Source organism: Furipterus horrens, unplaced genomic scaffold, assembly GCF_987537825.1.
Source record: "Furipterus horrens unplaced genomic scaffold, mFurHor1.1.pri manual_scaffold_7, whole genome shotgun sequence".
Taxonomy (NCBI): Eukaryota; Metazoa; Chordata; class Mammalia; order Chiroptera; family Furipteridae; genus Furipterus; species Furipterus horrens.
The window spans coordinates 5,182,228-5,207,760 of record NW_028327177.1 but is presented as its reverse complement, the minus strand read 5'-3'; the positions used below and the strand labels follow the sequence as shown (position 1 = coordinate 5,207,760).

Here is a 25,533-nt window from a genome sequence, read left to right as displayed (position 1 = left end):
ACAATGATAACACAGGTGACACTCACCTGGCACTGGGGGTGGCTTTGAAGAAGCTGGCAAGGCTGAGCAGCAGTAACTTGATGACATCTTGAATGAGAAAGAGTAAATATATTAAAATGACCAAAACTGGAATGGCACACAGGAATCGGAGCGTCCATCTGAGAAATGGTTACTTACAAGCAATAGTTACCATCAAGGAGCAGGTGAGGGCGCTGGCTAACATTCCTCCCAGAAACCATCTGAAACAGCAAGACAGCTCAGGGTCAGGAGGCTGAGGCTGCATTGCCCGCACAGGAGACATTCTTTTACATTGACTGTAGACGTACGATGTTAAGGTTTATCAATACTATTGTATAAAACTACAGTAATAAGGATAGTGTGGTCTTGATGAAAGGATAAAAATATAGATCAGTGGAAGAGGAGAGACAGCCCAGAAAAAGATCCATATCGAGACAGTGAAATGTTTTTTTAAAAAATTTTTTACAAGATTTTATTTATTTATTTTTATAGAGGGGGAAGGGAGGGAGAAAGAGAGGGAAAGAAATATCCATGTGCAAGAGATGCATTGATCGGCATGTGAGAACATGCCCCCAGCCCAGGCATGTGCCCTGACTGGGGTTGGAACCGGAGACCTTTTGGTTCGCAGGTGGCTCTCACTCCACAGCAAAAGCAATTCAGTGGAGAAAGGAAAGTCTTATCGACAAATGGTATTGAAAAACTTGTATGTTCACATGCGAAGAACAAACCAGCACATACATGTACATTACTCCTTAACACATAATTTGACTCAAAATGAGTCACAGACTGAACTATAAACTATAAAAGTATAAAACTTCTAGAAAAAAACAAAGGGGAAAATCTGGGTGCCTACCAGCCCAAAAGTGTGTTAAGCATTTGAGGTTTTGCCCATCAGCCAAGCAACTGTATCACAGGGTGAACTTATTTTTAAAGAGCAATGCTTTTATTGTTTTTGTGTTCAAACTATGAATTATTAAAATAGATTACAAATAAATGCAGAGGGGAAAGGAACATATCAAAAACCCTACCACCTTGAAACAGTCATTATGCCAGTCTGATGAGTATCCATTTAGATACCTCTTTACATGCATTTTTAAATTGAGCATTTTCATTTTAAGTTATTCTATTTAATTTTAAATTATGTGTTGAAACTGAGATTTAAGGAAGGTCCACTAAAGTATATAAAGTACACATGTTGGCTTGGTTTTTGTTTTTATTTTTGTTTTTGTTATTTCACTTAAGCCCTTGTAACTGCTACGCAAATCAAGATACAGAATATTTCCAGCAGCCTGTAAGGTTTCCTTTGCTGTCCCATCCCACTCTGTCCACCCAAATTAATCGCCATTCTTACATCTACAATAACGGACCGATTTTGCTTTCTCTTAAAGTTTATATGTAGATGCAATCATGCAGACTCCTGTGCCTGCCACATTTCACTTATATAATACCATGAAGGCCACCCAATGCTGTCTCCTTAGGTCCTCTGGGCGGTGACAGTTTCTCAGACACTCCTTGGCTTTGATGGCCTTGCCAGTTCTGAGGGTTACTGGCCAGATCACACATAGAACACCCTCCGTTGGGGTTTCTCTCAAGCTTAGACCAGGCTTTGGACCACAGAAGTGAAGTGACGTTCCTGTCTCGTCGTATCAAGAGCACATGCGGTCAGCAACACTTACCCCTGTTGGTTTTCACCTTGATCATCTGAGTCTGTGTTTGTTAAATTTCTCAGCTGTGAAGCTGCTTCCCCCGACCCCTTTCCATATTCTACCCTTTGGAAGTGAGTTTCTAAATGCAGCTCATACTCAAGGGAGGGGGAGTTAAGCTCCCCTCTTACACGGGGAATATCTACAGAAATTAACCTAAGAGGAGCATTACATTAACAGTCCCATGAGATAAAGGAAAGGGTTCCATCATCAACAAAGTGTAGCAAATGCCAAGTTAAATAAAGCTGAACGCATTTCCTCCCCACTTTATTTCACTGTGGCCCTGTCATGCTAAAGCACACGTGATCCTGCAACGTAAAACAGAACGCAGAACGTTAGCCACATGATCACCCCATTTTTGTTCTTTGGCCCCATCATGATCTAAAAATATTTCTCGAACCTCGTAATTATTTGGGAAGCTCATTTTAAAATACCGATGATTCTCATTAGATCTACGTTCATATCTCAGGGGATGGGATCCGGGAGTTGGTATTTGAGAACACAACTCCCTAAAAGAGGTGAGGTATTTGACCCTCAAGAGGCAGGATTTGAGAGCAAGTAGCACCTGCGAAAACCCCAGGACTGTACCAACCCTCCCTGTTTCACTGAGAAGCCCTGGCACTGGGGACACAGCAGCGAAGGAGACATTTAGTGTCTCCCCTCTCGGGAAATTCGCATTCTTATAGGGAGAAATAGATCATTAACATTTATACCAGTGAACATATAATAAGTGTTCTGAAGAAAAGTAAGTGAAGGGGTATGCTGTTATACAGGGTTACCAAGGGAGGGCTCTCTGATGATGTGACCTTGGAACAGAGTCCCCAGAAGAAAGAAGGGCATACATTACAAGGCTTTCTGGAGAAGACTGTACTAGGCAGCAGAGCAAACAGCAGGTGCAAAGGCACTGAGGCACCAGTGCACTTAGCACAGTAGGGACGTGATCGCTGGCCTGGGGACTGGGGTGAGAAAAGGATCGGAGGGATGTGCTTGACAGAGGGTAGAACAAACATGCCTGCAGTCGGGGAAGAGCATTATGTGCTCCGAGCTGCTGAGCAGGCATCCCTGGAGCAGATGCTTTATTTGAGGATATAAAAACATAATGGATACGCGGAGTTCTAGCAGGACTCCAAGTGCCCTAGAGGGATCTTTAAGTGCCCTTGAACTCCAGGCAGAGGTACTTAGTCTATATCTGTAACAGACAGTCACTGAGGATTTAAACAAAAAATGATACAGAGAAAACTCCAATTTCTAGCACGATGCTCTGGCTTGGGTGTGCTTTGTGAAGTGCTGAGAGGAGGGAGGTGACAGACAAAGGAGCACTTACTGTGGACACAAATGAGCACATTGTAACCACGGAGCTACCTAAAAATGTTTTGTGGAATAAGGCAAGGAAATCAGCAATCAATTACAGCTTCATTAATTATGAAACACTACTTCGGGAAAATAAAATCTGAATTACCTTGTCCATGCAGAAATGATCAAGCATGCAATGAGCAGAATTGTTTGAAAAGCGATCTCTCCCACCAAACTGGTTTCTGATATGAAAAGTAGAAATCAATGAATTAAATAATGATTAAATAAAGTTAGAACTGCAAAATCATACTAAAACCCCTCATCTACGTACCATAAAGAAAGTTTTCAGATGTATGTCATCCCAAACAACTTGTCAGAAGTAACAAGATAAAATGATCAGGTGTTAGAAAAGTTCTGCAAATAGATTTTTTTTCTGTCATTTAGAAAAGTCAATGAATATGCCAAATCAACAATTTGGAGCTGGCCTTCTGCTTTAACGTTGGGGACAGAGTTTGAAGAATGTATGCTCCTATCAGAAACCTAACGATGATGGTGACGACGCTGCTGCTGCTGCTGAGTGTGTCAAGTGCCTTATAATTCATGAGCTTTCAAACATCGGCTCATTTAATCAGCACAACACACCTAGGAGGTAGGCACCGTTAGCACAAGTTCTGAAAGTGAGAAGATCAAGACTGAGAGGAATGATGACGTTTGTCCAAGGTCACACAGCTATGTGGTGCCAGGGTGAAGATTTAAAAAGCCCATCCAGCCAGAACATCACGTTTTGCCCGAAACGGGGTAGGGAACGAGAATTGCAACTCTGCATGCTGGGAGTCTCTAAAGGGCCCAAGAGGAACGTCTATCAGGAGCTGTTTGGCCTTGCAAACCCCTGGCTCTCAGTAAAGGATCACTGTTGAGCCACAGTGGAAATGACTTCAAATTCTCCAGCAGTGACAAGCAGGACTGAAACCAACTGGAACCCTGAATATTAGTCTAATCGCCAAAAAGAAATGAGAGCTGGGGTGAGGATAACCACATAAAGACTTAAAGGAAAGTATAAACTGACCCCAACTTATTTTCGCCAAATGCTTCAAAAGCCCCATTTTTTCCATGGTTGTTTAAAACTTGGAATGACTTTGTGCTATGAATGTATTTATTTTTGTTATTGATGCTATGAAGGCAGACTGAGTCAGCACATAGGACACACTCAGTCCATCATGTGGATGGAACACTGAAGACTGACAGTGCAAATTAGAGCAGCCATGAGTGATTTTATGGCAAATGCACACTATGTCATGGACACTGTGCGTTTCATAGGTTATTGTGGGTTCAACTGAACACTCAATTGTCTTTCTGAAGTGCTTTTCTATTCTTAGCCTCCTCCAATGTCATACGGAATTTGAAAAACGTTTTCTCACGGAAACACATCTAGCTTGAAAAGCTGCAAAGATCACTAGACTTGAATATTAACAGATGATTGAGTTTAAGTTCAAATTCTACAAAGATATGGGTTATGTGTTTTGCACAAGATGTTCATTGACTCATTCCATCAGTAGCCATTTACTTAGTACCTGTTTTGGCTTAGCTGAAGTGTGACCTCCTTCAGGAAGCCTTCCTTGATTTCTTCAACTCCCCCTTGGCCCTTAGCTGAGATACATAGCTCATGCATGTCCCCACCTGTGCTCTTTTCACAGTGAGTTGAAGTCATTGTTTTATTTCTCTGTATTTCCCTACCGGACTGCAAGCTCACTAAGAATAGTTGTCTCCTATTTGCTGTTCTCTGGTGGCAACACCCACAATTCCTTTGGGAATCACCTCTCCTCACCTGTTCGTGGCTCAGGCGAGAGACTGAGTCCTCTACCAGCATGTAGTCCCCTCCAAGGCATTTGGAGCATCACATGCTTATGGAGAGTGATTGGTTTTGTCACGTAAATGTGATCCCTCCAGAACCAATGGAGCTGGGCCTCGTGACATAACTCCAGAAGGCTATCATCATCTTTTTCTGTGGGACTGGAGCCTGGGAAGTTGTAGGCACAGAGCCACTGAGTGCCACCACAGACCAACAGCCTTTTAAAGAGTAAAGCTGACACCGAAGAGAAGAGACAGCAAGAGCAGAGACTGACAGAAACCTGAAATTATGCCTGGAATTGTCATTAATATGAGTCGATAAATTCTGTTACTGATAATGCATTTTGAGTTGGGTTTCCACCAAGTGGAACTCAAAACTCCATGACTGATAAACGCAATGTCATGTGTGCCTATACCCTTAGCTGGTGGGGTGTCACCTGGAACAGAATGCACACTCAAAACCCACACGTGAAGGAGGTAAAACGGAGTCAGAAGGAGATCTGACTACCCAAGGCTCCCTAGGCAGGTGAGGAAGAGGAACTAGTTCCGACAGAGATGCAAAGTGCCAAGGAGTCCCAGGGAAGCCGAGATCTGCCTCCGCCAGCCAGCAGGGCCAGGGAAGGCCCCACAGAGGTGGTCTCGTTTGAGTTAAACCTTAAAGAAGGGGTTGGGGCCTCAGCTGCAGCACATGGGAGACACATTCAGACACAGCAAAGTACGTGTGCACAGGCCCACTTGACCTGTCCGAACGTGAGTCTTTTTATCGTTAAAACAGAGATGGCACACTTGATGGGCCCAGGACGGTCATGCTCCAGGTGGGCAGTGTGGAACCCAAGATGATTAGGACACAGTGCCCCTCCTCCAGGAGCTCAGAGCCCAGTGGGCGAGGCACAGAAGTAAATGTGCAACAGCAGTGGAGTGGGGGGGCCTGGGAGCAGAGGAGCACAAAGAGGGGTCACTTAACATGCCCTCCCCAGAAGCAAAGGGTGGGCTCCCTGGAGGAGGTGGCTATAGGCCCTTAGTAGGTGTTGATCACCTGGAAACAGTCTCAAATGGTAAAAGCTGCTCCCTGTCATCCCAGCACCTGGAAAGGAAACTAGAAACTCCTTTTTAACATTGATTTTTGATAGCTGCCCTGAGAATAATACAAAGCAGGGCATATTTGTCTTTGTGAGAAGAAGTGATGAGTGAAGTGACTATTCATGATTTCGTAAGTGCAAATAAAGTGAAGGTATTTTTCCGTTTAACCTCAATCTTATATAATCATAACTTTACATTTTTTGAGTATTTACTATACATGACACATGGTGCTAAGTGCTTTACCTGAGTTATTTTCGTCACTATAAGGCAGGAACTCTGATCATGTCCTTTTACGGAGGAAAAGGTTAAGTTTTAGAGGGTTCGGTGAACTGTTTCTGAGGCACAGCTGACAGAGGGGGAGCTGGGTCAGAACCTGGGCAAGTGACGGCAGAGACTCAATGTACCACTGTGTGGAAACACGACAAATCCTCTGTGATCCATCCGGAGGTTAAGGGACCTGCTTGCTGGATCCAGTTCAGATGGACACCTGACAGGAAATCTCAATAACTTTAAGTGTTTTGACTTTTCCTTGCCAGGGACACAGCATTAAGGGATCTTTTTCTTCTTTTCTTTTCGTCGTGTGGACAATGTCAACTTCTCAGCTAAGTATGAAGATAAATAACAGACCCCTGTGTACACACCGCCCAGATTTAGCAAAGCTTAACGTTTTGCCAAATGTCTTCTGAGTTTTTCAAAAACAAATAACACACTGCAAACCTGGTCCTTCTGAGGCCTCTAAGGTGACATCCCAGAGGCAGTGACCCCCACTGTGAACGCGTCACCCGAGCCCGACCTTCCTGACACAGGTTGATGCCTGTTCCCAAATGTACATTAGTCATCTCTGCGTCCTTCTCGGGTGCTGGAAGGAAGAATTGTGTAGGTGTGGCAAAGATTTCACTAAAAACTCACTTGAATGATCCACTGCGTTCCCTCTGAGATGTTCCAAAGCCACCAGCGGGGACTGCAGGGACGAGTAGTGGGAGTTTTTGCTGGGAGTCTCAGGCGTGACGTGGCCTGGAGAGGAGGCTTCCAGAGGCTTCTCTGACTCCCAGTCATCGGTCAGAGAACAGTCACAATCCCCTCCTGGAAAAGCAGAAGGGGTCAGTGTACATGTGTGTGCATGCATGTGCATGCATACACTGCAGCTAGTGATTGTAGCAATAGCAGTGCCATTGGGGCAGGACGGGACATGGATCTCTAGATGAAGTGGCATTCCCATCTGTCACTGTCCTTGAAGGTTGGAGAGGAAAAGGACCTTTGGTTCAGAGACCTGCAAAGGCCAGAGATATGAGGGTTTGGTGCAGGAAGCCAGTGCTGGTGACGTTTCAACCAAGAGACGGAGGGACAAAGGGGAGCCTGGTGGACCATGAAGCGGGACAGCTGGGCTGCGGGCAGGTCACAGAAGGCACGCACTTCTGGCTGAGGAGTCTGGAATGTCTGCCTCAGGCAGTGAAGGGACGGACTGTCGAGTGAGCATGGCACCCTCTGCAAACGTCTGTGCATTTCTATGTAAATCATGTGGTTTTGATATGTGATTAAAACCCAGGTGCTTCTGAAAGAAAACCATGAAAAGTCAGAAAGGCTTTCTCTACTTTGATGGTTGTCATGGGACATGGCCAAGGGATTCAGGAAATAACAATGAAAAGACTGAGGCTGCCCACGAGTGACAGAGGAGACCCCAAGCCAGAGGGGACTGGAAGCTGGAGCATGGGGCGGGCGGGCACATCTGTTCCTTCATTCGATGCAGAATTACTGTGTAACAGCACACGCTGCCTTGTAAGGGGCCGGGAGTGAGGTGTCAAGGAGACACTGCTGTGCCCTGCTCAGCACAGAGAGGGACAGGCACACGAGCCCTCAGTTAGGACGCAGCGAGGTAACCGCGCGAGTGAAGAGCAGAAGGTATGCAGTGCGCCTCCGGGCAAGAGGGTCTGAGTCTGTCTGTCTGGGGAATCCAGGGAGGCTTCACAGAGGTGGCCTTGAAAGATGAGTAGGAGTTCCTCCAGAGGGACAGCAGGAAGGGGCCAGGGAAAAGGGAGAAGCAGGGAGAAGGGGTGGAGAAGAAGAGGAGGAGGCGAGGGAGGAAAGATATAGCTCTGTCAGAGAACATGGTGGCTGCCCAGAAGTGCGAGTTCTTCCATGTGAGCATCATCAGTCCTGGGAGATGACTCTGGCCCGACTGCTAAGCTGGGGTCAAGTCCTAAAGGGCCTCAGGGGAGCTGGGATGTGTCCTGTGGGCCACGTGGAGCATGAGTGGAACAGGAGGAGCTGCGTGTGTTGAAACGCTCTCTCCGCAGTGAGCCCCCTGAGAGGCCCCGGCGCCTTTCCAGGGGCTGGGTGTGACTAGAAACTCCAAGAGGGACTTGGGGTCCTCCCATAACAGGGCTTCCTAGCAGGGTCACTTCTCCCCTCGGGGGACACGCAGCAATGTCTGGAGACGCACGCGTTTGGTTGTGACAGCTTGGGGTGGGGGCGGGTGGTACTGGCACGTAGTAAGTACAGCCCCGGGAGCTTGCCGCACAGCCTGCAATGCACAGGACGGTCTCACAACTGGGGATTGTCGCGCCCCAAATGCCAGGAAGGCTGAGGCTGGAAAACCCTGCTGCGGAGAGAGCAGACCTCACCGTGCCAGGGGCCTTCCCTGGTGTGGCTCTTCCGGCAGCCTAAGGGGACCACCACCGTCCCCTCCCGCATTTTCTGTGTCTTCCTGATGCCCCTTAGTCTCTTCAGAGCCCCCCACTCTCGGCCTTTGGAGGGTAGATTGTAATTTGTGGTCTTGTAATGACTATGTCAGCACATACTATATAATACGTAATTTGTGTGATTTTTATTTAAAGTCTGCCTTTCTCACTAGACAAAAAGCTCCATGCAGAAAAAGTCACTTCATCTGTCCCACATGCCAGCAAATAACTCCTAGCTTAGAGTTAGCACTCAATAGAATATGTTAATAACTGCAGGCTTCTGGTGGGGGGAGGGTGAGCCAGTCGAGGTTTCTACACCCCCCCATCCAGCCTGGGCCTGCACCCAGGGCTACAGTCACCACGGAGAGAGTGGGCCAGTTCTCACCTCCGGGGAGGATAAAGCTGACCGGAGCTCATAGAATGGCCTCCTGCCCAGGCTGGTGGGCTGACTCGACATGCGGCACAGCCCCCCTACTCAGCCTGGATACCGAGCCCGTGAGCTGGTACTTTGGGACACAGGAATTCCTGCCAATCCTGCAGGTTCCCTCCCGGCTTGGGGCCACCTGCCTGGAGAAGCATCCCTGCTGGTTGCCATAGAGAAAAAAGCAGCAGAAAGGGAACCATGCAGGCCACGCAGGAATGACCACACAGCACAGCAGAGGCGGGCCTGGGTCTTGGCCACTGCAGCACTATTTACAATAGCCAAGATACGGAGACACCCCGGGGTTCATCAGTGGGTGAATAAGTCAAGACCATTCCGTCCTTTGTGACACTATGGATGGACCTGAAGGACATCATGCTAAGTGACATAAGCCAGTCATAGAAGGACGGATACTACTTGAGGTGTCTGAAACCATGATACTCATAGAGGCAGAGAAGAGGATGGCGTTGCCACAGGTGGGGGCTGATGGAAGGGGTACAGAGTTTCAGTTATGTTAGGTGAGTGAGTTCCAGAAACCTGCAGAACACGTGATGCCTATAGTTAATGATACGGTGTTCTATACACTTCAAAATCTGTCAGCAAGGTAGATCTTATTAGGTTTAAATGTTTTCACTACAAAAAACCCCAAGAAACCAAAGCAAGCAAACCAGGGGCACAAGAAACTTGGGAGGTGCTGGATGTCTATTACCTGATCATGGTGATGGTACTATGGGTGTTTGTATCTGTCTGAACTCATCCAATTGCGACTATGCATATTAAATATGTACAGTTCTTCATGTATCACTCGTACCCCATTAAGGTGTTTTAAAAAAAAAGGAGAGGCTATCTGGTGAGGTTACCTTGGAAGTGAGAAAGAACTGGGACCTTCCCCAGCTGGTTATATACCCATGGAAGGCCCTTAATTATAATACAATCTGGAGAGGTCTGCATGAGGCTGTGATGACAATTCAAATAGCCCTGCGCTGCTGCCCGAGGCTGCCCTGCTGAACGCATAGCTTTGTCACTGAGAGTGGATAAAAAAATAAAAAACTATCCTAGGTGGAATACTGGAACTACTACACAGGATTTTCTGAAAGAAGAGATGGCATTAGAGAGGGAAATTACAAAAAAATCTTCACATTAAAAAAAAGGAGGGTCTGCTGCATGGGCAACAGCAGACCCTCCATATCACCCTGCCCAGGCTCTGTAGCTTCAGCTTCACTGGAGAGGACACTCCAGCATCATCGCAAGATGTCGATTCAACACGGGAGGAGACAGATACCGTGTCACTCCCGAGTCGGACTGCACAGCCATTCTCGGCGGTGCAGATAGACTCTTAAGAAGCTACACCATCGTCTCTCGAGACGGACGGCTGCCGATGACGAAAAAAAAGGATGAAGGATTTTTCATCTCTGAAAAGACATGTTTTGCCCCCAATTTACGCTTTTCCTAACTGACGTTTAATATTTTTTTTCTCCAGCCTTGATAATAAATAAAAGGATCATAACGCACAAAACATTTCAGCAATTAGCTCTTTGGTCTTAGATTTGAAGTTATGAATCTCATCCTGTTTCTCCTGCTTGAGCAATCGTAGTTTACTTCTGTTGGAGAAAGATGAATCTATGTTTTGCAAGCACATTTTCATATCCTGGCATGGAAAGCGGGCATCGCTGTTGGCTATGGAAGGAAACGCCAAGCCACAGACAGAGGTTTCCATCAGAGATATTCACGGGAGAGGCATTCCTTAGCTCTAGAGAAGATCGCAGACCCCAGGCTGGGGGGACACGCCGTGGGCCACCTTGCCTTTCTTTTTCAGGCTGATGGGGACATAACCTCGGGCCATCTTGCCTTTCTTTTTCAGGCCTGTGAGAAATAAAGCGGAAAGTCCCACCCGGTCTTCCCCGCGTGAGTCCTCTGTCCATTTTCTGCGTGCCTGGCGGGCTGTGGGAGTGCACCCCCAACGGCAGTACTGGGGTCTTGGGGGCCAGCTAAAGAATGAATTGCTGCTAATGAGGGACGGCGTCTCCACACAGCTGCGAAAGGGGTGAACTAAGGATAAACAAAACAGGCAGCAACCAAAACATTCTTTTGAGGCTGAAAAACGAAGAGAAAATCAGGGGAAGTAAGTTTTGATTGCATCCATTGCCCAGAGAGAAAACAGCAGAAACAATTTTGAGTTCTGGAGTCTTCTAACGAGGCAACATTTCCAGAGGAAAATAAATTGTTGATCAAAGTCATGGGGCCTTGGATAAATCCAGAAAAGAAGAAGCCTGGGGAAGATTTGATTACAGCTGACAGGCAAGACGAGAGGTTTCAAAGCCCCTTGTGCAAGCGGGGTTGACTAATGACTGATTTTGGGGGGGGGGACGTTGATTTGTTCTATTTAGAAGATATTTGGAAACTGTGAGAATTTTAACAAGATACCTCACACATGTGCAGCTCTGCTGTGGTCCAATTGCTTTAAAATTGTTTGGACATATTTATTTTGAAGACATAACTATGGGGAAATGAGACGTGGATTTCCATCTTGGTGAAACACTGCCTTTAGAACAGAAAACCCCAAACTTCAGTCATCCAAGCTCATTTTCCTGATTTTTGCCGTATCCCGGTGCCTGCTTACCCTTGGCTGTTGACTGTTTTCCGCTCATTGTCCCATGTTAGTCTTTTACTTTAAAGAAAACTTTATATCAATCGTTTACATGCCTCAAGAGAAAATAAATGCAAAAATAGGCACAATGAAAATGAGACCTTATTTAATTTGCACTAAGTACTGTTTCAGCAGAACGCTCTGAGCTTGTCCTTTGCTAACTTTGTTAAAACAAAAGACAGAGTGCAAGAGTCTTATAGCTACAGAGGCGCCAAGCTGAGCTCTTCTCTTTAGGTTTGGCAGCTTCGTGGGAGGATTGGAGGTGGAGTCACCCTGCTCTCTCCCTGTGAGATTGTGCTCCTACTGCTGGGGTCATTACCAGCCACCCCACCCCACGCTCCAGAAAATACTGCTGTAGAACGGAGAAGAAGCTCGCCCTTTGTGCGGCAGGAAGCCAGCCTAGAACCAAGAGTGCGAGCTTTCACAGGCATGAGATAGGTCAGCGCAGGCAGCCACCTCTGCAGCAGCACCACCCACGAAAGGAAGACGCAGCTTCAAGGGGCAGGAGAGTCCGACCCAGGCTAAGCCACATATATACCGTTTCCTCACGGCACTGACCACCGTTATTGTTCTGTGTTTGTCTGCACAATTATTTAACAAAGGCCTGAACCCCAGCCCCTGACCCAGTAACCTAGAAAAAAGGGTTCTGTTGTTTCTCTTCACCCTGTACCCCAAGACCTAGTGCAGTGCCTGACAGATGGTAGGTGCACAGTAAGTATTCACTATTTCCTGCCTAGTAAAAAGAAATTATAATTACAACTTACTGAGGATCAAGCCGTGAACTATCCCTGATGTTTACTGTCCCATATAATATTAAAATATGCTTTAGTTTTCATTGCTATGTTTATATACCAACATATTGTATATATATAAAAACATTTATATATAATAATGTCATATAATATGTATTACATAACACACATATATGAGATAACTAATATATACACACAGCATATATTTTAACAGGAATATTTCATATAGTAGCATCATATACACCGATATAACTTATAAATATATCATATATACACTATGCATATATATCTTGTTTGAAAAATGAAGAAGTTGAGATTTAGCCAAGTTAAATAACTACCACAGTGTGCCCAGACTAGAACTTAAATTCTGACTCCAATATCCTTTCCCTACCCATATCTTGTACAGAAAAGCTACCTTGCAGATGTGCAAATATTTTCCAGGTTTTATAAACTTAATAATACACACATTTAAATTTTAGGCTATGTTGCAGGACATGGACACATATGTGGTCAGATCATACAACTGCTGTGGAGAGAACTTTAGATAAATGTTTAAAATGTGGTCCATCTTCTCCCTCAAAATGACTGTCATCTCTGGATTTTACGCTGGTCCACAGCCAAATGATGCTACTGCCCCTTGGAAATACGTCACTGTGGAAAAGCAGATGCAAACTCACCTTTCTCGTTGCAATGACGTGTGTCCAGCTGGCTGACTCCCTCCAACCAGATGTCCTCACCTGGGGAAGAGTCGACATCCCCAAAGATATTTCCATGCAGCCAGGATGTAGAGGCTCTGAGGTTGAAGAGAGAAGAGAAAGAACGGCGAATTCTCTTCTTCTTTCTAAATATTCTGGAGAGAAACAAAGTGGCATGGTGGGTAATGAATCGCCCTGACCTCAGGTTCAAACCAGAAAATCTGGTGAACGTGACTGGGTGAACAGAACACATCCCTACAGTTCAGGTTCACAAAGCTCATGTTATTTGTTCCCTCTATTAATTCCACAGAAGTGTCTTAAGTTTCTGTGCATGCCAGTTCCTTGGATCAAGGTCAAGGACGCCAAGATAAAAGACAAAACCTTGGGTACAAACAGTTCAGTCTGGGAGAAAGGCAAAAACGATGCAGATAGAGCTAATGCTTTCATAGTGCTTATTCTGTGCCGGGTGTCTTTCTTAGTGATTTACATGGAGTAACTCACATTATCCTCAGAATGGCCCTGTGAGGTTGGTACCATTGTCACTCCATTTTTCAAATCAAGAAACTGAGGCACAAAGAGGTTGAGTAATTTGTGTGAGGTCACAGCGGAGATGCAAACCCAGGCAGCCGGGCTCCAGGGTCTCTGCTCTATTATTGCACCGTGGAGGTGATGTGAGCTCTCCCAGAATTACCTGGGGGCTGCTAGTTAAGAACACCAGATGTAAGAGCACAGGAAGGGTATTGCTAGTCATGAGTCAAGGGAGGCAGAGCTCTGGGCTGCATAGGATGATCTGAGCTATGCAGGTACAAGGAGGTCCCACATCGGACCATGCCAGGAAATGAGGCCAGAAATGTCAAAGAAGGCTGACAAGGAAGAACCTTGAATGTTACATGAGGAAGTTGGCAATTAAGGTTTGAGCAAAGGGAGATCACTGATGTATATCAAGGGGATGGGGCGGGAGCGACGTGACTGCTTGAATTTCTGAAAGATTTTGACTACTCACACACCCACAGTCCCCAAAATGCACCCTTCACATTGTAACCAGTGTTATCTTGCTAAGGAGAAATCTGTCCCTTGGTCAATGGTTCCTCTTTATCTACAAATAAACCCCAGACTCCTGAGCCTGGAATGTAACCCTCTCCACCTAGCCCCTGTTTCTGTGCCCTGTCTTTTGGTGACTGTCCTTTTTCATCCTACGTTATATTTCTACCTAACTACTTGCCATTCCCCAAATTGTATCAGGGTCACTGAGAACTCTCTTCGAAGTCCCCTCTCCCACTTCTATTGTAACTAATGTCCTACTTCTCTCAAGACCCACGTCAATCATCATCATCTCTAGGAAGCTTGCTTTGACCTGTTCTCCCAGGTAAACTCGGCCTTCTTCCTTTGCCTCTCACGTCCCCCTCTTCAGACTTGTCCCCTAGTGCCTGCGTCACTCCATCACTTCTGTCTGTTTCCACATGGGCTCTCCCTGCCCCTTATTAGCCTTCATGTTTCCACCGTCTGGAGGAGCAATGGGCTTCTTATAGAAGAATGTTGAATGAACTAATGAATGAATGAATGACGGCATTGGTGGGTGGATTGGACTTTTGATTTTTCTACGTGATATTTTCTAGGTACCTAACTGAGTTCTCCTTGTACATCACACTGGTCTGGGATGGGCTCAGAGTTATGTTGCCATCTCTGTCACAGAGGAAACTGTCTTCCGTCCAGATGTAGTAGCCATTGGTGAGGAGTCTGGGGCTTCGGCGACAGGGGAGGTAGGAGCCCGTCAGGGGATCTATGGAGCAGCAGTCAAAGGAACTGTCACCATCCAGAAAATCACAGGCAAAACTGGAGAAGGAAGGAAGATATATATAATGGAATATTACTTGGTCGTGGAAAGAAGGAAACCTTACCGTTTGCAATAGCACGGATGAACCTAGAAGGTACTGTGCTAAGTGGAACAAATCAGTCAGAGGAAGACAAGCACCATGGTTTTGTTTACGTGTGGAATTTAGAGAACAAAGTAAATGGCCAAACAAAAGAGAAACAGACTTGTAGGTACAGAGTTCAGACTGATGGCTGCCAGAGGGGAGGGGATTGGAGGGCTAGGTGAAAAGGTGCTGGGATTAAGGATAAGGTCCTTCAATTCTCTGTTCAGAGCACTCAGTCACACAAACTCCACATTTCTAGTCACCGTGAAGGAATACCCCTCTTTGCATTCATGGCTCCCCGTTACTTCTGTGCCCCTAAGAATGTCACTCGTAATCCTCTGGGCTTCATCTCCTCACCTGGGAGAGCATGAACTTCAGAACATTTAGTGCTTCTTTCTGTTTTAAACACAGTTTCTTCACCATGCGCTGCACCTACACCCTTGACATTGATCCATTTTTTATGGAAAATTGCAAAACAGCCTCTCTGGGGAGTTGGGAGTTCATAGTAATAGATGAATTGTAACTCCACAGCCCCCGACACATGAATTATAGGGTGAGCATGCAGCCAACGAGATCTTTTTAGCCTTAGCCTCTGCCAGTTCCCCTCTAGGTCAGCCACACAAGTGTTTGTGCAGTTACCTTTCCTGGTTCAGTACCAGGCAAGCCTCCTGTTTAGCTACGTAAATCTACACGTGTCTTAGGTTTGAAAAACAATCACACATTTGTATGATTGGAAGGCAGCCTCATGCTCCACTGAATTCCTGATCCGTTTTTAAATTTAAAAGCCTCTTCATAATTAACACATGCATTAAATTTAGGAATACTATTTTAAATGGATATCATTTAGTATTGAAAAATTACTACGGGTCTGGCCCTATTTCATTCTTTATCTAGCTTAGCTAACCCTCCCTAAAAGCTAAGTATTGCTAGTTTCATTGTGCAGCAGGAAAAAAAAAAGTGATATGCAGAAGAGCAAATGACTTTGAGGTTTTACATAGCTAGTAAGTGGCAGAGCTAGGATTTCAACCCTGGTCTCTCTGACTCTAAAGCATGTGCTCTTTCCGCATGGCCTGCTTGTCTGTCCTTGGCTGATTCACTGATAGAAGTAGGAGGGCATGGTCTGACACCAATGCATGATCCAGCTGGTGCCTGCCCAGGGAATAAAAGACAGACAGAAATGGGAGTGGGGGTGGCGGGGGAGGAAAAGAGGCTTCATCGCAGAAATTGAATGAAATGGTAGACTCCACATGTTTTGGTGGAACATGAAATTTGGCCAGCTTATGCACTGGTAGAGAATCTTGTTGCTCTTGTAGAATGAGAGAGAAAAAGCATATTTTAGAGAATGCAAATTTGCGAAAAAGAAACCAGACATCAGTATTCAGTAGTTTCTCCACTCACTAAACCAACCAACAATTCACATTTGCCTATAAATTTACACCCCCCCCCCCAAAATCCATTATTAGGTTAGGCAAGTCTTCGTTTTGTATGTGCATGAGACTGAAATTATATACCCATACCCCACTGGATGATACTGAAAATTAACGTTTTTAAACCAGGAATACAACAAAATAATGCATATAGGAAGAGACTTTGATTGATCTTGCTTGTGAAAAGCCCCATGGAGTGAGTACCTTGGGAAAACGCGCGTGGGAGACAGCTCTCCAGCATGTTTTCTTTCGGACTCGGAAGAACCTGCATAAGCAGATGAGAGAGAACTAGACATGTATCACCCCTCCCCCCCCCACGCATGATGCAAACAGGGGGCTGTAAGGAAGGTGTGGAGAGCTCCTGCTCAGCCCCAGCAGAGACTCCAGCTGGTGCAACCGCCCAGCGAGTCAGTACTAACACAACTTGTCACCAGGCCGCCACGGGAAGTCAGGAATATTCTAGGGGCTTCTGTCTTCCGTTTCTTTCCCTGCTCAACACTCCTTTCGAGGTCCCTTAGTGCAGGATGAGGCAATAAAAAGTCATTAGCATCAAACTGACTCATGACAAGGAGGGAAAAAACACCTATAGAAAACCAAAGTCAATTGCCCTGGTTATTTTAGCTTACTCAGTATTTTGAGAAATTCAATCATCTACTCAGTCTCTCTCATTAGCGCATTTTAAGACACTTCTATTGTAAAGTAACGAGTAAAAGGCATTAGTGGAGGAAAAAAATAAAGGTTTGTTTTACATAAGTGATTTTCTAATGTATGAAGCCTGTGAGTATTCTTAATTAAGGGGGGGTGCATCCATCCATTCATTGCAATTTAACCCAAAGTGTGGCAATAGATTTCAGTTGCGGACAGTTGTGATTAATATTCTGAACTCTGAAGCAGAATTTTACATTATAGAGAAATGGTGTGGATACTTCTATTAGACAGGTTCAGTGACACCGGACTCCATTACTGACAATTAATATCGAAGCAAAGAAAGGAATTTAGACGTTCAGCTTGGGCTGGCTGATTTAAACGGAGAAAATAGTAGGGGTGGAGGGCGGTTAGAAGCAGGATTGGGGGAGAAAATGAGAAGAGGAAGGAAGAAACTTGAAACCACTACCGTTTTAACAAGTTATGCCCTTATTTGCTGGAAGTAGTTATTATTATTTTTTTTATAGACAAACAGTTTTGCATCTTAATAGTAGCTGATAAACAATCTCCTTTCACATTTATGCACGGGCATCTAAAAAAAATGGTGATTTCTTTTTTTTCTACTAAAAGGAAAAATATCACATTTCCCTCAAGGAAAGAAATGAAGTCAAAATCATTGCCAAAGTGAACATTGGCATTTAAGAAGCACAAGCTACTGACAGATGGTTAATGGTATGAGTATCAGCAAAATCAAAGCGAGGAAATTGCTAAAAGAAGTCTAATCATTCAGAAGATAATTGCGCCGAGCAATTTGCCCACATTTACTTGCCACTGGTGTTGACATCAGTTGAGATATTCGGTACATTTTGGGAAGGCTGCTTGTTCAAACTTCACAGATTTTCTGCAAAAGATGTTAAAAAAAAAAAAAAAAGGTGGATTACATATTAAAAATAGAAAAGTGATGCCAAAACAGATGGCATCTACTGATTGTACGAGTCAGATCTGGGTACTGAAATAATACAGAGATATGGGATGGAAGGAGGGAGACCAGATTAAAGGGGCACTGAGGCTGGGCCTGCCTCTGCGGTTTCCTATGACCTCCTCCGTTGTCTTGCTCAGGGCAGCCAAACAAATGTTTACTGTAAAGAAGACCAACACTTTCGCTGGGAAAGCTAGGCTTGCAAAGGTTGACTTGCCATCAAAATAAAATAATAAAAATGAGTTAGTTGATTGAGAAATCTGAAAAAACATCTGATCTAGAGCCCTCTAAATAAACTCATTTGTATTTTCATCATTCAAAGCACATCCACCTCATTATCAAGTTTCAAATCATGCTTGGGATGGGTGCCTGTCTCTCGTCCAACACCCTGAACCCTTGACAGGTAGTCAGAGAGCGGGCCAGTGGCCTTCTGTACAATACTTGCTATCAGCCTGGCCATTCCTGAGCTGCCTAAGCACCATGGCACGAAAAATGGTACACCACTGGGCAGATTGCAAAACTGACTTCTCACGAACATATTAGTTACACTCTCAGTGACAAATTAAACACACATCCGAGTGCGTAAATTATGTAAACGATGATCATTTACCGCTCATCGCAGAGGTCTACCTTCTGTTAGCTATTAAACTTTGTAGCGACCACTATCTTAACAGCTTTATAAGGCAGGACTAGAGGCCTTTCTGCTTCACCACCTCTATCCCCATTTCTTAAATGTGATAACTAGTAATGCATTGTTTTTGGAAGCTGTGATACATGAAATTAAACCAGGATAATTCCATAGCTCTAGATTGATTGTTCCAATAAATTATATACACAACCTGTTTGCAAACACTGATCCTGACTTACATATACCTCTAGATAAGTGAGGAGAACTTTCTGGAATTTCTGGATGATCCCTAAATCAAAGCACATATTCATAGATTTCCTTTGTTTGGAATACAAAATAATTTTTTTTCACTGCAATGTAATAGTGTCATTTGTCCTTTTGATTTTTGATCATTATAATATGAATATGTCCAGTCCAAATTACCCTGTGTTAGTTTTCCCCAAGCATTAAGTTTAGTATGAAGCTAACAAGTCCTGAGGCAGAAAGCAAGGTCTTATGGCTGTGTCTTACAAGTACATGTAGCAAGCTACAGGCAACACAGTAGCAGCTAAATGAGTATTAGTTACACTAAAAAAGGCTTCAGTTACAGCTCTAAAACTTTTTAAGAAACAGATCTTCTCTAAGCAACAAATCTGTTTTGAAAAATAATTTGCCCATACATGTTCTTTCCAAAGGGAGTTCCCAGTCTTCCTTCCAACTGATAGATAATAAAATAGTTACTGAAAGGCGAAGCTTCTTGAGTCTGACAGTCAGTGCAGAAATCCAGGACTTAGCAGTTCTTCAGCTGAAAATAATGTCAGAATGTCAACAGGTGCAGACGTCTCCGAATGAAGGGAAATCCCATATTTCCAGCCTTCTGAGAGATGCCCGCACACACCGCCGTGTGCGGGCGTTTGCAGAGAAGCTTTGTCCTCAGCTGCCGCTTGTTCTTCTGGTTGTTTCCTAGAATAGCAGAGCACGAAGTTCTTGGGAAAGTCAGCTTTCAAAACGCTCTTGTTTTCTTTCAAAAACAGCCTGCGAAACCAGAGGCTGGGCGGCAGAATGAGGTCACACTTCCTGTGGGGCTCGCATCAGTGACAGTCACCCTGAGGAGTGTGGCGAGGACTCACGATCGTCTCCTGGACCAGCAGTGGGGAATGTGGGGCCCCGTGAGTCAGGCCAGCTGGCGATGCCAAGGTCACCAGAGAGATGCTTTTCTGAGCTCACGCAGCACCCCTCACTGAGAGAGTGTGAGAGAAAGTTCGAGAAGCCCCATTGCCCCCTGATCATCTCCCGGCCATTTCCAGTACAAACAGTGCAGAGGAGTGCTTTGTCCAAATCAGTGACAATGCACTGATGCCATGCAATTCAGAATGCCATTGAATACCAGGAGCTTGATCTCGTGAAATGTCTGCTCTGGAACCATGGTGACCCACCCAAGGTTGGGCTTTACAGGAAACTCTCTATGGGTGGCAGTTGACATTTTATATTTATATTTTAGTGGAGCTCAAGGAACTCGATCTGGGTGGGTCCCTAGAGGTCTCTGCTGTTGTAAGTGATCAAAGAAATATCTGTACAAGCAGCACTGAGGTGCATAGTCACAGAAAGAGGTGGGGTTTTTTTTCTCACTAAAACACTAGTTTATTTTTTATCACAGAAAAGAAAATCTGGAAAAGTAAAGAGCTCGTAAGTTTTTTGTGTCATTTCTGCCAGGATCCAGGGAAAAGGCTATTATAAATTATCACTGAAAGCTTAATTAAATATGTTAGGACCCTTTGGTTCTAATGTCAGCATCATGCGTATAGGGTAAACATGGAAGGCAAAAAGATTATGAAGGTAACTTTATTGTAAAGCACATTTCATTCAGTTCTTCAATAACCATTTATAGAGGTGGCATACGTGGGAACTCCAGTTGTATTTGGGGTCTTTTTTACTCTGTACACACAGCTGCCGGTGTCTAGTGGATGTGGCAGCCCATAACATCAGCTCGAGGCTTTTCAAAGGCTCCTTGGTTTCATATTTCTGTTGCTGCTTCTAAGAAGTAGAGAGCTTATGGGGAGAAGGAAGAATACAGTAGGGTTATAGGGATTACCATAGGTAGACTCCTCTGCTTAGTATGAAAGGGGAGACTTGGTACAGACAGGCTAGTGTTCTTGAGTAACGTCGTGCATAACCGAAGAATAACTGTTGATTCTTGTGTTATTTTGAATATTAGACATGGGATTCTTTATGCATGTAAAATAAAATGTAGACCTCAGGAAGATCTCCATAGGCATTTTCTGGAATCATTTAGCCTCCCAAGGGAGACTGGCACTTTCCGATCAGTTTGGACTCCTCTTCTTGGAAGCACGTTTCAAGGTTCTCTGCTTGGCAGCACATCTTCACCAGGCGAGTGAAATCCACAGTAATTAGTTGTCACTGCATCTCCGTTGCATAGAGTTTCTGCTTCACAAGGTTGCTGAGTAGCCTGTCCAGATGAGCACCGCTTCTCTATAACTTCATACATTGGACTTCCATTTATTTTCTGGAACTTCTGGTTATTTATGGTTTTGCGGTAGTTGTGTTCCTTCTTAGTTGTGGAGGGAGATGGAGCATGTCAGTCTAGGCCTCCATCTTGGCTGGAAGTCCTCCTGTGTCTGTTTACCTCTGTGTCTTAGGTAAAGCTGTCACACCTGTTACGTTGTAAGGGGTGGAGCCTTAGGGATTCATCAGTACAGGTGACCTGTTTCACCACATTGTGGTGCCATATGTGTGGGAGGGGCCTGAGAGGAAACAATGCCACTTGCTCAGCACTCGCCCCTTTTCCAGGCACTTCTTCCACTTCCGTATGGGACTGGCGCCTCTCTAGCCGCTGCCCTGGCTGTTGTTCCCAGAGTGGGTGGGTCTGCGGATGTTCTAGGACCGTGGGGGCCCTTTAAACAAGCGGACTCTGCTGAGAGACCGGCAGTTTCTGCCTCCACCCCAACCCCCACTGGTCTGCACAGTCAGAAGCAATGAGGCTTGATTTTCCCCAGCGCTGGGACCGTGAGCTGTGTGGTCTGGTGAGGAGCTGGGAACGCTCCCCTGGTGTCCCTCCTGACTTTTTAAAACATGTGACTGCACTTTCCGCCGGCCTGCCACTGCCACTGCTGCTGCCACCACACTGCATCCTCTCTGCCCCGGCTCTGCCCCGCCTACTCATCTGGATGAGTATTTCTTCTTTATATCATTTTTGTTGGACTTCCATGCAGCTCGATTTTCTGGAACTTCTGGTTGTCTCTAGTTTTGAGGTAGTTGTGTTCTGTCTTAGTTGTGGGGGGAGATGCAACATGTCTGTTGTCTATGGCTCCATCTTGGCTGGAAGTCCTAGTTATTTTTTAAGAGGTGGGTTTTGAAGTCACACAAACTGAGATTCAAACGCTGTCCTCCATTCTAGCAGTATGTGGACAGATTTCTGACCTAACCTGTTAGAGCTGCAGTTTTCGCAATACCAAATTAATGGTATATTAATATATTTCAAAGGAGGGTTTGGAGAATGAAATGAGAGAAAAAAGTGAGAAATAAGTGAGTCCTCAGCTCAGATGGGCAAGATGTGTTTCTTATTTATTTCTTTTTCTATAAACCAACTTCAGAGGCCTCTGTTGGTGAGGTTGGCAGAAAAGTTAGTCCCATTTTTTCTTGGGGCTCCCTTTCCCCTTAAGGTGATGCTGCAGGCGGGATCATCTCTAGAACCCACCCCAGACAGCAGAAGCTCTTAGGAGAGCCTGTCGAGTCCGTGGTAGGCAGCTTTCAAAGCTGGCCCTCAAGGATTCTTACATAATCCCCTCCCTTTGAGGGTAGGCTGAAACTGGCTTCTTCTTAATATACAGACTAAGACAAAAGCGGTGGGTTGTAACCTACCATGATCAGGCTACAAAAGGCTGTGGCTTCTGTCTTGCCGGGCCCTCCATTACCTTCTTATTTTGCTCAGTTTGATGAGGCAGGCTTCCATGTCGGAGAAGCCCACGTGGCAAGGATCTGATGGTTGTGTCAAATGCCTGTGAGGAACAGAGGCCCTCAGCATTATAGCCATCAGCCATGTGAGTGGGTCTGGAAGCGGATCTTCCTCCAGCTGAGCCTTGACATGTCTGCAGCCCCAGCTAACCCTTGGATCGCAGCCTGTGCAACACCCACAAACAGTGAGCCCATTTAGCATGGCCCAGATTCCTGACGCACTGACACTGGGTGATCATAAATGGTGCTTTAAGATACCAGGTTTTGGGGGAATTTTTATACAAAAATAGATAACTAATAACATGTAGTCCTAACAAAGGTGACCTTCTGAGCCATCTATTATTCTGGGCTACTTGGTCAGTGTGTCTCTGCTGCTTTCGTGCCATCATTAGAATACATTTCTTCAAGACTGTGTCTAGTCACATCTACCTAGGTTTACCAGATAGCCATCCCACCTTACAGCTGTTCTGGGAGCCTGGGATCCTCTTTCTTGTAATTCATAGCTCTCCTCCTTCTCTTCCTCTTTCTGTTCCTCCCACTCTTTTATTTCTCATCCTTCTCCTTCCCGCCTTGGCTACTGTCTTCTAGAGAAGGAGGGGAAACTCCTTCTGACTTCTTCAAGACCCACTTCTCTGCCGCTGCCCACAAGGTTCAGTTTACCTTCAGTTCACTGAATTAGGTAAGTGGAGAGGTCCTTTGAAGCCTCAAATTGTCATAATTTCTTTGATACCAAGATGGCATGTCTCTGGCTGTACAAAAATAGTCAACAACTTTTTATCTATTTGGTTCCAATCAGCTCTGTGTGCCAATATTCATACCTACATTTTCTTTGAAATATACCTATCTCTCTGGTACCTTGCCTACCCACTTCTTGGGTATTTGTCATGTTTCATAAGAGTAATTCATGGGCACAGTCTTGGAACAACTTTCAAACTGTTTGGTTTTATGACAAGTACATTGTGTTGGCGATATGAGTTGTGACAAGATTGTAAGATCAGAATGACATTGGGGGTTACTTGGCCTGTAGGTAATGGGAAGGTAGGGATAAATATATATATATATATATATATATATATATATATATATATATATATATATATATATATATATATATAAATATTTGGATAAGTTTAAGTGGTATACTAAGAAAAGACAAATAAATCAGAAAAATGGCAAGCCCGGATAGGTAGGGATTTATTGAAACTGGCTCACTTTACTTCCCTTGTAACAATAATGGAGTTGTAATGTCACAATAACATTCAGATGGTGACAGAAGAACGAAATCTCTAACAGTTTCCTTTTGATTTTTAGTATCTGCAATTTCCACACAGATTTATCGCAGTCCTTTTATTATTTGCCTTTAGATTTGATTTTGTTCTCATTGATAATCTCAAACTCTTTTGTTTTTGTTGCTCGTGTGTCTTTTTAGGATTTATACAGTATTTCTTGCAGCTGGCGGAATTCTTCTCTCTCAAAAATGGTCCAGATATATTCTTACTGTTTGCTTAGGGTTCGTATTTGAATTGCGTGAGAATGTTTTTTGAAAGAGAGAGGAGGAGAGGGAGAGGGAGAAGGAGAGAGACACTGAGAAATGACAGGTGGGGCAGAGGAGGAGGATCTAGAGAAGCTGATTATCCAGTGAGAACCCTATAATAAAGTCTTAATAAAAGTTACATTCTTGGCAACAAGGACAGTGTCTTATTCATCTCTGTAATCCTCAGGAGGAAATAAAGGCTTGCCACAAAGTCAGTGCTTAGAAAACATGTGTTTTCATGGAATCAGGAAAGAGAGAAATTGGGACAACCCTCAGAGATGACAATGACTAAATATTTGGAGAAAGGAGTGTAGGGAGCCATTTGATATTTGCATATCAATTATAATTTACCAGAAATGTAAGGCTTGTTCTATGTAACGTAATCCTCAAAACAACTCTGTGAAGTAGATTTAAAATTCCCATTTACCTGTGAGGAAAGGAGCATCCGAGAATTGTCTACACCCCAATCGCTCTGGTAATAGTGTCAGGTCGAATTTACACCTCCTGGCCCTGTTCCAAATCACTGGCCCTGATACGCTTTCTTATTTTAAACTGCTATTTAAAAAACAGTAGCAAGAAGCAAATTAATGTTTTGGTCCCTTTCAAGTTTTTAGTGTCCTATGGTCTTCCTGGCCCCTATTGTTCCAAAAAGAATGGAAGGAAGGAAAGAAGGAAGGAAGGAAGGAAGGAAGGAAGGAAGGAAGGAAGGAAGGAAGGAAGGAAGGAAGGAAGGAAGAAGAAAAGAAAGAAAGAAAGAAAGAAAGAAAGAAAGAAAGAAAGAGAAAGAAAAAGAAAGAAAGAAAGAAAGAACGAAAGAAAGAAAGAAAGAAAGAAAGGAAGGAAGGAAGGAAGGAAGGAAGGAAGGAAGGAAGGAAGGAAGGAAGGAAGGAAGAGAAAGAAAGAAAGAAAGAAAGAAAGAAAGAAAGAAAGAAAGAAAGAAAGAAAGAAAAAGAAGAAATAAAGAAAGGAAGGAAGGAAGAAATGGTGAAAATCGAAGGGTGTTTACCTTCAGCCCTGGGAAACTGGCTCCGTTGAATGTTTTGCAAAAATACAAAAGAGGAAGCAATCCAGACCCTGACCACAGAGCTGTGTTGCCTCAATGTTTTGTACTATGGCAAAACCAAGGACTGTGGCAACACCCCTGCCCCCTCCTACCCTCTGCCCTCCACCACAGGGGCAATTGTTTCATCTGAATGTCAGGCAGTTACCTTGGAGATGCTGATAGTGTTTTCTGGCCCCAATCAAGAGGACAGACACTAAGACAAATTGCAGGTGACCGGTTAGAGCGCATACTCTGACCCCGTTCACCCTGCCTACT

At 44.6% G+C, this 25,533-nt stretch overlaps 1 protein-coding gene across 3 annotated transcripts; it reads right to left on the bottom strand.

The window, feature by feature from the left end:
- Positions 1 to 9: 9 nt before the first annotated feature.
- TMEM71 (transmembrane protein 71) lies at positions 10 to 19,718 on the bottom strand. 3 transcript variants are annotated; one of them, XM_090283347.1, is made up of 9 exons: positions 19,390 to 19,718; positions 17,949 to 18,024; positions 16,683 to 16,743; positions 14,756 to 14,968; positions 13,118 to 13,290; positions 6,852 to 7,025; positions 3,181 to 3,256; positions 178 to 239; positions 10 to 87 (listed from the first exon to the last, which is right to left on the bottom strand). In XM_090283347.1, exons 2-9 carry the CDS (start codon positions 17,986 to 17,988, stop codon positions 23 to 25), a joined length of 864 nt encoding a protein of 287 aa, XP_090139473.1. In that variant the 5' UTR covers positions 17,989 to 18,024; positions 19,390 to 19,718; the 3' UTR covers positions 10 to 22. The 3 variants fall into 3 exon arrangements, with proteins under 3 accessions (XP_090139473.1, XP_090139474.1, XP_090139475.1); XM_090283348.1 differs by having other exon boundaries at positions 19,451 to 19,718; XM_090283349.1 differs by lacking the exons at positions 10 to 87; positions 178 to 239 and adding an exon at positions 1,989 to 2,029.
- Positions 19,719 to 25,533: the final 5,815 nt, after the last annotated feature.

Bases quoted from the DNA above. Each gene is read 5' to 3' on its own strand.
- TMEM71 (XM_090283347.1), bottom strand. From the start codon at position 17,988: ATGTACCGAATATCTCAACTGATGTCAACACCAGTGGCAA. The intron at 14,969-16,682 runs GTACTCACTCCA...TTCCTTCTCCAG, and splicing joins CCCACGCGCGTTTTCCCAAG to TTTTGCCTGTGATTTTCTGG. The intron at 7,026-13,117 runs GTGAGTTTGCAT...CTGCTTTTCCAG, and splicing joins ACGTCATTGCAACGAGAAAG to GAGGGGATTGTGACTGTTCT.